At 35.4% G+C, this 15,363-nt stretch overlaps 1 protein-coding gene across 1 annotated transcript in view; it reads left to right on the top strand.

Moving 5' to 3' along the window:
• The window catches only part of LOC144453736 (protein transport protein Sec23A-like), a 31,181-nt gene extending 17,716 nt beyond the window's left edge, over nt 1-13,465 (top strand). The window contains exons 12-18 of the mRNA XM_078145076.1: nt 3,951-4,057; nt 6,020-6,251; nt 6,980-7,141; nt 7,586-7,672; nt 9,749-9,904; nt 10,605-10,670; nt 12,125-13,465. Coding sequence (XP_078001202.1) covers nt 3,951-4,057; nt 6,020-6,251; nt 6,980-7,141; nt 7,586-7,672; nt 9,749-9,904; nt 10,605-10,670; nt 12,125-12,214 — 900 coding nt within the window. The 3' untranslated portion in view covers nt 12,215-13,465. The remainder of the gene's footprint in view (nt 1-3,950; nt 4,058-6,019; nt 6,252-6,979; nt 7,142-7,585; nt 7,673-9,748; nt 9,905-10,604; nt 10,671-12,124) is intronic.
• Nucleotides 13,466-15,363: the final 1,898 nt, after the last annotated feature.

Raw genomic sequence — 15,363 nt, 5'->3', positions numbered from 1 at the left:
TTATCTCCCGTACAAGAACATATGGTGTCTCTGAATACAGATTTCTAAGGCCTGACATGTATGAAAACGGATCTCATTTTACAATGTACAGAATGTTAGAATATTAGTTTGTTCTATGACAGATATACTTACATTGATTATGTATAATACAACTCCTGCATCTTTCACAAACACAGTGTATCATATATCTACTTCTCCTAAAATTAGACATTTTATCATTTTCAGCTTTGCATTATTGATTCATTACTTAAATGTCATAGCATTGTACTGTAATTATCTAAAAGTGCATGTCAGCTTACTCTTTAGGGTTATTATCTTCATAGTTATGCATATTTGTGTGCCCCACCCTCACCCTGCCCAATAATCATAGTCATGGGAGATTTGCATAATAAAAGATCAGCCTCAGTCTACTGTTTTCAAGAAGTCACATATTGATATTTGGTGGTCATGTTACTTCTGGTGTCTAGTTAGGAAATTGTTGGAATGAAAATGATTGCATCAGAGATGTGGGTTTTGGGTCAAAAAATGTGATTTTTTGTCAAAAAACTTAAACTCCAAAACTACTGGGCAGATTGGCTTGAAATTTGATGGGAACATTCTTAGATGCGAATAAATTACATCTGGTAGGCAAGTGAGTAAACATTCAAAAAAAGTATGCAAATGTCCCTAGCAACCATGGCCACACCCATAGCAACAGTCAAAACGGTCGTGTATTTCACAAAGGTAACAACAGGGATTAATAGACAATTGAACAAACATTCAAAAAATTAATGTAAATTTGCCAAGCAACAAGACCATGCCCATAGCAACAACCAAATAATCACATATATTGCAAAGATAACAGGAATTGAAAGACAAATGAATAAACATTTTAAAAAATCTGTGCAAATGTGCCTAGCAACAAGACCCCGCCCATAGCAATAGCCAAATGATCACATATTTCGAAGATAACAACGGATTGAAAGACAAATGAATAAACATTCAATAAATGTATGCAAATATGCCTAGCAACAAGACCACGCCCATAGCAACAGCCAAATGATCACCTATATTGCAAAGATAATATCAGGAATTCATACACAAGTGAACAAAAACATAAAAAAAGTGCAAATATACTGAGATACAACATGACCACGCCCATAGCTACAGCCAAATGATCGCGTATATCGCAAAGATAGCAACATAGTTGGATATGCAACTGGATAGTCATTCAGCAAATGAACACCTATTGTTAGCATGGACTAGCATATGGATAAACATTTAAAAAAAACTGTACAGTTGTGCTACAACGCCATTGGCGCTATTTTTACTTATTTCGCTGAAAAACTAAAACATAAAAAATTAAAAGGTGATTAAACTGCCTTCTTGTGCAAAAACACAATGTACCAGGCTGGAAAATTAGTCTTTGAGAACTAGCTGAAAACTGAAAAATCGCAAGATTTGCTCGTAGCGAAAATATCTTGGTTTAAAGTACTACTCCCTAAAGGCTGTAGGAAGAATCTTAATATCTTTTAGATTACATGTCTTTTGTTTTGATTTTGCGAATATTTATCTCTACAGAGGATGACGTTTGAGTGATAAATACTTTTAAAACCAAGGCTTGCAATGTATGTCTTCTAATCAGTGGAAATGAATGATAGCAAGTGTCGTTATCGTTGAATCCCATGAAAGTAATGTAATATGGTACAATGAAAGTAACATGATTGGAAATAACGTCAACTTGAAAATGGCTCTGTGGTTATGAAATTGATCATTCATCACATCTCGGCAAATGGAAGAGAAATACATCAACACATTTGAACTAAAATGATCGAATACATGTACAAAAAGTTGTATGTTGGTATAGACAGAAATGAAATGGTAATTTAGTACCGTACCTTGTATATATATATACATGTATATTTCGTTAAAGCAAGTACTGAGAAGGTCTTCAAAGATGAAATGAACAGTTGATACAAAGACCAATCCCAAAGTCTGTCGTGTGTGTGGGCGAATCAAATCTGTGATGTCACACTGATATCCTATCAAGGACTTGTGAAGTATAAAACTCGACAAGACTCGACCATATTACTGCGCAAATGATTAGACAGATGGTAGTCATTGATAATATTAGCTGTAATGTGAGCAGCATGGTGACATTATTAAAAATCAGCCAGGTACCGTCATTGTCAAATCCTGTAGACACGATGGGCACTATGTTTTTCGTATTCTCAGTGGTCGGATGGAAATTGGTAATCCACTTCCAGGTAGTCGCAATCGGCACTATGTTTGTCGTATTCTCAGTGGTCAGGTGGAAATGGTAATCCAGGTAGTCACCATTGGCACCATGTTTTTTTCATTCTCAGTGGTCGGTTGAAAATCCAGGTAGACATAATGCAAAATAAAAGTATTATTTAGCTACTTTATCTTACATTGTCAGTGCATCAGTTCTCTATTCAAGTGCCACGATTTCTCTAGTTTTGACTAGTCAGTTGTAGAGCAGAAACTACTCAAAGCCTTGCACTCTGAGTGATGTAAGCTGTCAAACTCTACGGAAGAAACTGTCTTTATTTTATTTGCTCAGTCTATTCTATATGAATATAATTCATTCTAATAAAGTCTGTCATGTGACCTACATAGCCACAATCCATTAACCCCTTATATTACTAGTATTCAAATGTTAACACCCATAAGAAGTTATCCCAGTGCGTTTTGCTGTTCAAACTGGTTCATTATTTTAAAAAATGAAGTGGAAATAAAGCATGTACATTGACACCTTTCATCTAAGAGGATTACAATGAGGTAATTGGAGAGATAGTGGAGGCACCGATAAAAAGACTTCAAAGATAACCCTTTCCTGTGTGATGTCATTAGTCATGACATATGCCCCTCTATTCATTATCTATGTCAGATAATGAGCTTTAAAGTGGCCATATGGATGAGGATTATGTATGTATTTTGGATTTTGGATTTACAAAACAATTTTATCATGGCTTCCTACTTGGAAAAATCAATGTTACACAACATATATCAAGACCTTGTTTGTAGTTATTTCAATGAATTGCAAAAAGCATGATAAAAAATGTGTAAAATGTTTGTTATTGTATGTACAATAACAAATATTTTTACACTTTTTTGGGCTTTTTTGCAATGTATTAAATGACAAACGCAGACTTGATCTATGTTGTTTCACATTGATTTTTCCAAGTAGGAAGCCATGATAAAATTGTTCTGTAAATTAAAAAATGCAAAATAAATCCAATGGTCATCCATATAGACACTTAAGATGCCCAGTTCATTTACTGTCATGGCACCATTATCAAACAACCTTATTAAAAATGGATCTAGTTCATTCTGACAGCGTTATCATGGAAACTGTCATATTACATGTAATCTGATTTTGTTGATACTTGATACATTGACATTCCCTTGTGATATTAGACACATTATGTTTTTGTTTTTGGATGTGAATATATATATATATGGAATTAGTGCAGTTTTTCTGCTTCTGACTCAGTTTATGAAAACTAAGTTGTTTTACGTGTGTACAATCCCATTTGATTGGTCAGTGAAAGGAGTGTCTTTCATCTTTAGTCAGTGATTATATTCGCATCTGATTTCTGTTATGTAATTGCTGTCACCATGACAACCTTGTGATGATGGAGACTTCGAAAGTAGACTCAAAACTTCTCATCAAGTTTGCACATAATTTATTTCTAAATTGTTGAAATTGTTGAATGAAAATTCTTGTTTTCTGTACAACAAGGTTATTGTTTGACAGTTAAATTTTTTATACTGTAATTTCAGAAATGATAATTTTCTATTGAATGTTTTATCAGCCATATTTGATAATATGTATAGTAATGGCGAAAGTCAAACATTTTTATTTTGTTACAATTTTGTTGGATTTAAAATTATAATTAAAAAAGTTTTATTTTTACTAATCACAATATGTTTATGTTTTTGTTCAGCATTCGGCACCGATACCCCAAGGTGGAAGAGGATGCATTCAGTTCATCACCCAATATCAACATTCTAGCGGACAAAGAAGAGTACGAGTAACAACACTAGCACGCAAGTAAGTAAAACTTTACATTGACACAAAATAAAAGCAATTTACAAGGTAATGGCTGTGGAATAAATGTTGTGCCCTCTGGGCACAGTTCTTCTGTGATATTTACCTTTAATTGAAATGTCACAGAGAAGTCCCAGTTGTAATTGATTTTGACGTCGCTCACAGTATATGTTAATTTTGACTGCGATAACACTACTGATTGTCGGTAAAATTGTCCCTAAAGGATGCTGCCTATAGGGGAAGAAATGATAGATGAAAAGTATAAATATCAAATTTTTACTACAATCCAATCCACCAAAGTAAAGCATTTTCTGTATGTACCACTATTGTTTATAACATCGATATCAAGTACAACCCAAAACACCAAAGTAAAGTGTTTTCTGTATGTACCACAATCTTTTATAGCATCCATATCAAGTGCAAAAGTATAATATTTCATTGCTAATTGACCACCTTAGAAATATCATATGCTTGTCTTGTAAATAGATCAGTTGAAACAGTATACTTCTGCACTTGATATGAATGCTCTAAACCAGTAGTGTAGCACCAGGGAAAGTGCTTTGCTTCAGTGTTACCCTTCCTCATATTAATTATATTAGTACTAATCATGTTATAAGTTAGTTCTTTAATTAGACGGGTTACTCCTGAAATATCACTGATTTATAACTTTGTCAAACCTTGTACATTTTATTTACAACAAGTTTTTTTGATCTTTTTCCAGTCCAAGCAACATTTTCATATATTTTCAATAACATTTGAATGTTTTTTCTGTAAAGTCAACCTTTTAAAAGTTTGTTTGATATTTAGTCCAAAATACAACATTCATTATTCATGTCTATTCAGCAAGACATATCTGAAGGCCACATAGAATAGACTTAACTCATGTTTCAAAGTAACGATACGATTATGTTTGTTGTACCTAAGTATCTATTGATTTGTAATGTGTTAAAATCCTCTCGGATTACTATCGTACATGACATGATATCATGATTACAACTCGACTATCACATTACTCTCCTGTACTCAGCTCCGTTTGTCTGTCAAAGCTGATTGATCACATACTGAAATCCATCCAAACTTGGGCAAAAAAAATGTTTGAATCTGTTGTTACTTCATTGCCATAGCAACACCATATAGTATATACTGTCTATGTCGATGCTAGCTAAAAAGTTAAAATAGTAAAATGAGTTTTGCAATACCTTTCGTTTTTTTGGACGTATCATTATATTCCAGTGTATTGTGTTGTATATTTCTATGCTAGCCGAAAGGTTGAAATGGTGAAATTAGTTGTGCATGCAATACCTTCAGTTTTAGGATGTATTATTAATTAAAAATGTAACATATTGTGCTTAGATAGTGTTCCCCCAGTATTATTGTTCTTTGTTCAGCATAGGAAAATACAAATGTCACTATGCAATGTAGACAAGTAGTGACAAGACCCCTTATGTTACTTGTATTTGTGGCTGAATGAAGAAAAATGTTGGAGAATATAATGTAATATACCTGTGTCAACTTAATTTATGGAAAGCAGAAACTAATGGCAATCTTAATGCTAAGCACTACAAAATCAGTGATGTACACAAGTGTTGCCATGACAATGACGTTGGATATAATCCTGTATATTCTGTTCAAACATGTATAACTGAGCTTGTGTGTGGTATACAAGTACACACAGTGTTCAAACTGTTTATCTTATTCTTAATTAACAGCTAGGTAGACACAACCACAAATATTATACCAGGGTATAAATCTTATATTTTCTGTTCAAATGCACACAATTTAGCTTGTGCGTGGTATAGAAGTATTTACATAATGATCAAATTGTGTATCTTAAACAGCTAGGCAGCTGTCGCCATCAATAGTACAGGATATAAATCTTGTATTTCCTGTCCAAACACGTACAACTTAGCTTGTGCGTGGTGTAAAAGTACTTTAATACAGTGTTCAAACTGTTTATCTTAACAGCTGGGCAGATGCAGCCACTAATATACAACACATAGCAGCAGGCTTTGATCAAGAAGCTTCAGCAGTGTTGATGGCTAGAATTGCTGTACACAGAGCTGACAATGAAGAAGGACCCGATGTCCTGAGATGGTTAGACAGAATGTTAATTAGACTGTGTCAGAAATTTGGTGACTACCACAAGGATGACCCAAACTCGTTTAGATTCTCCGACACATTTTCCTTGTACCCCCAGGTCAGTACACATCATTTGAGAATGTCACAGCAATTTATCTAAAAGAGTCTCCTGATGGAGCAAGCATTTATTGAACTAATTATAATTATGCAAATAGCCAATGAAATAGAAAGAATATCCAATTACTGTAGTCAGATCTAAAGATATTCATGTCACTTTCTAATTGGAAAAAAAAATATTTTGACGTGTTCACCGGAGTTCAGCGAAGGCATGCTTCAGTGAAGTTGTTTACTAATTCACTGTGTTCAGACAGGATGAACTTTGAGAGTTCATTAACGTCCCATATAAAGCCTCGTACACTATCGTAGTATTTTTTAGGGGATAACCACACACACACTTTCAAGAATCAAGGGTTTATAGAGTTAAAACACAGAATGGCATTTTATGCAACACACTAGGTCATGGTCATTTCATGTGGAATATGCAATAATGAAATGTGGCCAAAAAGGAACTGTTATGTACTGAATTGTGTGTATTCAAACTTGTTCATCAGCGACACTGACCTTACCAGGATTATTTGTGGATAACTGTCTCTTGAATTCCTTTACCAATATGTAACTGAAGTTAGGCAGACTTTCAATCCTGTATCTAAATACGGTTGAATAGTTACAAAACATAGTTATTTTACATCCAGATCACATGTTATTCTCATTCTCATCCCCATCGTCGTATAGAAATCAATCACCTAACTGTTATATTGACTGAACTGTGCTATTTTGATATTTCAGTTCATGTTCCACCTGCGTCGTTCTCAGTTTTTACAAGTTTTCAACAATAGTCCAGATGAGACATCTTACTATCGACATATGTTGATGAGAGAGGACTTGACACAGTGTCTGATCATGATTCAACCAATCCTGTATGCGTACTCCTTCAGTGGCCCTCCTGAGGTATGTAGGGTGGTAGTTTTTGAGGGATGAAGTACTTTTATTGGTTGGCAAAGGGGTTGGTATTCTTGAAGAGTAAAGTACTCGGTGTGAGAGTTGGCAAGGGTTGGTATCCTTGAAGTGTACATTACTTGTATGAGGGTAGGCAAGGGTTGGTATCCTTGAAGCGTAGATTACTTGTATGAGGGTGGGCAAGGGTTGGTATCCTTGAAGCGTACATTACTTGTATGAGGGTAGGCAAGGGTTGGTAATGGGGTCTAATCGCCTATCACCCTCAAACCATATAAATTTTTTGTTTCACCTTGCGGCCTTTTTGTGATTAGACATTTGAAAGAGCAATTACATGATAACCATTGCTGCAAGGACAGAAGTGTAGATTTCTCGGTGATTACTGAGCGTGGGAGGTTGTAATGTACTAAATTTGTTTTGTCTCTGTATCTATTTCAGCCTGTGTTACTGGATAGCAGCAGTATTTTACCAGATCGTATTCTTCTGATGGACACATTCTTCCAAATCCTAATCTTTCATGGAGACGTAAGTTGATATATATTAGATTAATGTTGCAAAAAGGTGTGACATATGTATTGAATGTACAAATGTTGCAAGAAATATTCACACTGAGGAAATGATATCTAAGGTGTGTGTATGTATGTGTATCAGTTATTAGAGGTTGCTTGCTGGTCAAATTCACAAACCAATCCTACCCCACCCCCACCCCACTCCATCCCCACCACCGTCTCTTGCATACCATAGAAGAATTAGGAACTAGTACAGAAGTCCTGTGTATAGACTTGTCATTTTTAATGAAGAAAGGTAGTCAAGTTCTGTAGTCAAAGAATGCAAACACTACTGCAGTACAGAATAAGTTTGCCAGTATTTGGGGTTTAAGAGGAGACCTTAACTTTGTCCTCACATTCCAATATTTGATTTCTAATAGTATGGAGCAAGTTTGTGTTAGGGTTCAGGGATGACTGCAGACTGTTTACCTTCAAGTTCAGGGGCAAGATTTTGAACTTGTATAGTGTCACAGACCTCAAATTAGGCTAATGGAGTAGTACTACTGTGAGATTTAATCTTCCAATTAGCTAATGAGTTTACTGTGTACTTTAGTTAGTGACATGTGATAGATATTGGTCCTGTATTTGAAATGTACAGAACCCTTGAAATGTATAAAACTAAATGACGTCAAAACTGTCATGCTAAATTCCCAGTTCAATTAGATAATTAGGATATGTATGTTCAAATCAAGCTAACTCTGCCATTGTTTGACATAGCCGATGTCTGTCTTTGATTCTCAAATCCTAGTCTATAAGCTACATGTATGCAGTGATAGGGCCTTCACCTATCAACCCTTCTCATAGAGAAAGCAGATGAAGGCGAACTACATGATGTAACTTACAGTCTTGCTCTCTGAGCATTGTCATTTCCAATATCTGTTGATTTCACCTCAGACCATATGTCTGTTGATTTCACCTTAGACCATTGCATTATTTTACAATTGACCAATATCTGTTGATTTCACCTCAGACCATTGCATTATTTTACAACTGACTACTGTCTGTTGATTTCACCTCAGACCATTGCATTATTTTACAATTGACCAATATCTGTTGATTTCACCTCAGACCATATATCTGTTGATTTCACCTCAGACCATTGCATTATTTTACAATTGACCAATATCTGTTGATTTCACCTCAGACCATTGCATTATTTTACAACTGACTACTGTCTGTTGATTTCACCTCAGACCATTGCATTATTTTACAATTGACCAATATCTGTTGATTTCACCTCAGACCATTGCATTATTTTACAACTGACCACTGTCTGTTGATTTCACCTCAGACCATTGCATTATTTTACAATTGACCAATATCTGTTGATTTCACCTCAGGTCATTGCATTATTTTACAACTGACCACTGTCTGTTGATTTCACCTCAGACCATTGCATTATTTTACAATTGACCACTGTCTGTTGATTTCACCTCATACCATTGCATTATTTTACAATTGACCAATATCTGTTGATTTCACCTCAGACCATTGCATTATTTTACAATTGACCAATGTCTGTTGATTTCACCTCAGACCATTGCAGTATTTTACAACTGACCACTGTCTGTTGATTTCACCTCAGACCATTGCATTATTTTACAATTGACCAATATCTGTTGATTTCACCTCAGACCATATGTCTATTGATTTCACCTCAGACCATTGCATTATTTTACAACTGACCAATATCTGTTGATTTCACCTCAGACCATTGCATTATTTTACAACTGACCAATATCTGTTGATTTCACCTCAGGCCATTGCATTATTTTACAACTGACCACTGTCTGTTGATTTCACCTCAGACCATTGCATTATTTTACAATTGACCACTGTCTGTTGATTTCACCTCAGACCATTGCATTATTTTACAATTGACCAATATCTGTTGATTTCACATCAGACCATTGCATTATTTTACAATTGACCAATATCTGTTGATTTCACCTCAGACCATTGCATTATTTTACAATTGACCAATATCTGTTGATTTCACCTCAGACCATTGCATTATTTTACAACTGACCACTGTCTGTTGATTTCACCTCAGACCATTGCATCATGGAGAAATCAAAACTACCAGGACCAGCCAAAACATGAGAATTTTCGTCAGCTGTTACAGGCTCCAGTTGACGATGCTCAGGATATCCTACAGACAAGATTTCCTATGCCAAGATATATTGAATGTGATCAAGAAGGTAGTCAGGTGAGATAAGAAACACAGCAAATACTATAGGGGGGGATGTGAGGTTGATTGAACATCACAGGGGTGACATGAAGTAGATAGAAGAATTTTTAATAAAAATCTGACTTAAAAGCATAGGATAACAAATGAATCGGTTTATATCAAAAACATTTTTTCTGAAAGCCTCCCCATAAAATTTAAAGCAAAGGCAAACACATCTCAGTTGTTATATGGATGTTTAGACATTCTGTTCATATTTCAAATACACAGATTTGTAATAACCACAATATATGAAAAACATGGTGATAGCCATTTGCACATTTCGGTACTATGCTGCAATTATGAACTATTGACAACCTTATGTTAGTTTATACAGTCGATATAAAATTCATATTAATATTGTACCGTGGTTTGAAAGTCCGTTCACATTACCAGTGCTTGTTTATGACTTAAATGTATGTAGTGTTCTCACTAGATTCTCTCAACAAGGGCTGACATTTGAGAAATACCCCCAGTACTAGTTAGGTACAGACCAGATCTTTGGTCTGGTCACAGCTTTGATATCAGTTTTATGTAAAGTGAAGTGATATAGAGTTTGATTTTCAGTCTATCCACTGGGCAGTAAGACATTGGGAGGGTTTAGCATACTGGATGCCTTTGTTCAGCAGGGTGAAAACTGGTAACTAAGACTTACTTACATTTACCATCTTTGTGTTTCTAGGCGCGGTTCTTGTTGTCCAAAGTCAATCCATCACAGACACATAACAATATGTACGCTTGGGGACAGGTAAGTTTTCTTTTTATACTGCATGTCTTAAAGATCAGTTGTGAAAAATGTAAAAAAAAGCATGACCTGCTTCAAACTTGAGTTATTACAGTGGCAACCGAGGTTTCAGCTTGCTAAGATCGACACAGACCAAAACTATTACTGTTGCTGTTCAATATGATATATTATACAAGTGGGTGATAGCAGTACATCCGCTGTGCAAATATAATCACCATAGTAATCAAGACAGCGTGTAGCCACACGTAAGAAAAACTAGCCATAAGAAACATCACCCTGCTGAGAGTATGATATTAATCCAATATCCATTCAATAGCTTATATCAACATGTCTCAACAGTAGTAGTTCATGTTTATCTTAGCAAGTGGAAAACCTAATTGCTGTCGAAGTATTTAGTTTTAATACTCACCATATACACAACCTTCCATGTATCAGCATTATGAAAAAGACATATATAACTGCCTATGCATGCACTGCAAGGTAAACACATCATTCTTTGCTATCGTTAAGCAAACAAATCTTTGTAACATACGTGTACAATACTCTGCTGTAATTGTTATAGTATGTAATCAGAAACATTTTATTTTTACTTCCTTTTGTTGTACAAATTATTATTTTTTTGTTCACTAATATTAATAATTGAGATATTTTGCCCAGAGAACTGGTGGAACTTCATAGCTTCAAAGTGCTCTGTGTAGTGTATGTGCATACAGATTTGTCCTGTGGTTTCGAGAATGGACTTGCAGCCTGTCTGTTTTCCATGGACTTTTGGATGGACAATGTGGTTCTTAGGCACCGTAAAAAAAAAAAGCCTATGTTTCTATTTACTAACGCACTGATCCCATTTTCTTTTCATATTCGGTGTGTTTTGGTGGCATTTGTTGATGGGTCGAATCAATCCTTGACAGCCTGCGGTATTTAGACTTTTTATTTTGTTCTCTCTTTGCATTGGGTTCTTTACATGTAAAAAAATGCACTCTGATAAAAACAAAAGAATGGGGCAGATTCCCCTGTGGTGGCAAACTACTGTTGACATCAGAAAGAAAGGAATGTGTGGGATTGTGACAATTAATGGCTGAAGATCTGAGCCTGCAGAAAGCTTTTTTTTTATTATTTTTCTTTATATGTTTACTTGAAAATACACTTTAATACACCTGTCAAAAACACTCTTTGTCCTTTCTCAAAACAAACATAACAAAATCACATTGCCTTCTGCTTTTAATATTCAATGTATCCAACACAAACACGTCTATCTATTGTAAATATCTAATATAGCTAATATCTTTATGAAGGGTGTTGGAGACAGTCGGGGGTGGGTGGGGGTGGTGGTTTGGGGTGGATTATCTATTTCTTCACATTATTATGTCTATAAAAGAAAAGTAAACCAAACTCTTTGTACTTATTTTCTATGGTGTATATGAAGTGTACTAATTGTCATGCCCCCTTGTATTTTTCAGGATGGTGGTGCACCTGTTCTTACTGATGATGTCAGCCTTCAAGTCTTCATGGATCATCTCAAAAAATTGGCCGTCTCAAGCTCGTCATAGAGCCACCACCAACTTTAAACAATAACAACCAGAAATAAATTTATATGTCAACATTTAGAGAGAAAAAATGTTAACTATTCGATCCCTATCATACATACTTTTCTGAACACTCAGCACTGTATATTTATATTTCCTTAAACACCAACTCTGTGGTGAAATTAGAAATGGGCTGTTGGCGGGAAGGAAGGGTCCTTTAAATATTGTACAAAAATAGATTAAAGTAATCTATATACATTCATAATTTGATTACCATATTTTAGTTTCTGAGTTTTCCATAAGTGTGTAAAAAGTGAAACAAAATATTACATCAGTCAGTGTCTGTAGTCTAGCCATGAGCACCACAGGGTAAATGTAAACAATTCCTAAAAAGAATCACACAGCATTGAACCTACAAGTCCTTCAAATGGTGGTCATACTGTGAAGGGCGCCCTCAAAGTATGATATGTGTACTCTGAAGAGAGCCCTCAACCTATTGATTGTGGAAAGTCTATACTGTACAAATAGTGTATTAGGGTCTGTAGGGTTAAAGAAAAAGTGCTGAAAAAGTTCTGCTGAGAGAGAGAGCCAAAATTGTCAGACATGAATACCTGTTGAATTTGCCGTACGTCACAAAGTTGAATTTCCTTATGTGAAGTGTAAAGTCGTTTTGATAATGTGAAACTTCCGGTCTCTGAACAGAAGAGCAAACTGTACAAGACTTTTTCACAAATAATTACTGCTTTTATAAGAAATTCATCATTTTTAATTATATTTAATGCTTGTACAATATTGGATGATACACGAAGAACAATACGTGGGGTAGGATGACGATGAAACAGGGGGGGGGGGATCCAAGAGAGTATTTGAAAGAAGTGAATTCACAACAGTAGTTTGCGACATGCTCTAAAACCGACATCCTTCATGATGTGACTTTGAAATAAATGACAGTCTTGGAGACATGGATATCTCTATATCACTACCACCCACACACACATGATATGATTTGATTTATTTACATACTTTAAGGAAGCTAAATGTCTTTGTTGTCTGTGACACCTATACAAAATACAGTGATGAATTCCCAAGTACTTTACATGATAGTTGAATGGTGCCATAGAATTGAGTTTACAGTCAGTTGATGATTCTTTAGTATTTGCCTCTACACATGTTGGTCCTATGGTAATTTCAGCCCACTAAACAAAGATAGTAGACATCAGCCCAATGCAACTGTACTCTTTATTTTCATTTTCAAATAAACTATGTAAAACTAAATTACCCTGTATGTCGCATTTTTTTTTAATTTTTAATTTTTTTTTTAGCTAAACAGAGGTTCACTAGTGGTCTGGGCATTATAAAGTGTCTAGACTGTTGGGCAGTGCGTGTATGTAAATGGCCGATGGTCAAAACCCACCTTTGCAAATACAGTGACATTTGGTGGTTTGGTGGGGATGTTGTACATATAAATATGATATATACATATAAATGTTGCATATATCATTGCTAAGCCATTACTCCCTAGATAATAGTTTGTGAAGTTTGTTTGTACCAATGGTTCTAAAGGCCCTGTACAGTGTTGTACACTGTTGAATGCAAACCCACTACTGTGGGTCCTGTGCCATGGATACTCTACATTAACAACACAGCTTGGAAGAGTGACCACCTGTACAAGAGATGCACATTTGGAAGTTAAGGGAATTGGTGTTAGGATAGGGATAAAGTGAGACTCCCTAGCATATACCTGATTTTTATCATCTGCAAGGAGTGATCTCTGTCCCACATGTTCTATGTTGACTAGCCTAACAGTATTAAAGTGGCCATATGGATGAGGATTTGGAATTTATTTTGGATTTTTCATTTATGGAACAATGTTATCATGGCGTCCTACTTGAACAATCAATGTGAAACAACATTGACAAAATATGTGTTTGTTACTCAATACATTGAAAAAAAGCTAAAATATGTGTAAAAAGTTTGTTATTGTATGTATAATAACAAACATTTTACGCATTTATTAATCTTTTGCAATTATCTTACAAACAAGGAATTTGTATATGCTGTTTCACGTTTTTTTCAAGTAGGAAGCCATGATAACATTGTTCTATAAAATTCAAAATAAATTCCAAATCCTCATCCATATGGCCACTTTAAAGTACCTGGTAATTTGTTCAACAGTACAGTGTGATCTTTTCAAAGTGACAATTTATTTAGTTGAATGGAGGTGGCAATATCAAAGAAGAATATAGAGGGAAAAAAGGTATGGTTTATGTGGTGTGCAAATGCTGCAAAGAACACATCGTGAGTGATAGAGTACTGTGACTGGATTGTAATCGTCCTATCTCAGACATTAGAATAAGAAGTAGCAGTAATGTGGCATAACAAATGTCATGTCATCATCCTGCATGGTGCGCCCTCTGTGTCAACGTCAGTAGTGAACATTTCAAGTAAACTAATGAGGGCGTATCACTAAAGCAAAGGTGATGACCCAGACATTGTATTAAATCTCAAAAGATTGCAAACATATACCTGAATTTGCTGTGTAAGGGCTGTGCATTATGGTCTGTGTTGCAACCACATCATTCAATATACACCTTACTTTCTTGCCATATAGACATTCACTCAGTATGTATTATAACTACAACTATACTACAGCACCCCCAATATGGGCATGTGTCTTCATCAAACGGATCACCATCCACCCTCCTCCTGTCAGACTGATAATTACCACCTACTCCTCTTATTCAAAATCACTCATGTTCGGGGCAGTAATATACACTAAATACTAAAGTATAGTCCTGGGGCCACATATAATCTCATCTTCATTAACTCACACACTTGGCAAGTCCCAGTTACTGTTTCTTCTCTGCATATATACTCAACAATCTGCATAGGAAAGGCCAGCTAGCTGCAGACATGAGACCACACACATACATTTATGTATATACACACACAAACGGGCAGCCATGCAGGTAACTACATATGTGACTACAGACACACACACACACACACAAGGCATGCTGGTAAGTATACTATACATATGTGACTACACACCCATACACACACACATACATACATACATACATACATACATACATACATACATACATACATACATACATACATACATACATACATACATACATACATACATACACACACACACACACACACAC

This window comes from Glandiceps talaboti, chromosome 2 (genome assembly GCF_964340395.1).
Source record: "Glandiceps talaboti chromosome 2, keGlaTala1.1, whole genome shotgun sequence".
Lineage (NCBI taxonomy): Eukaryota > Metazoa > Hemichordata > Enteropneusta > Spengelidae > Glandiceps > Glandiceps talaboti.
The sequence above is the reverse complement of the archived record's forward strand: the minus strand, read 5'-3'. Positions and strand labels throughout refer to the sequence as shown.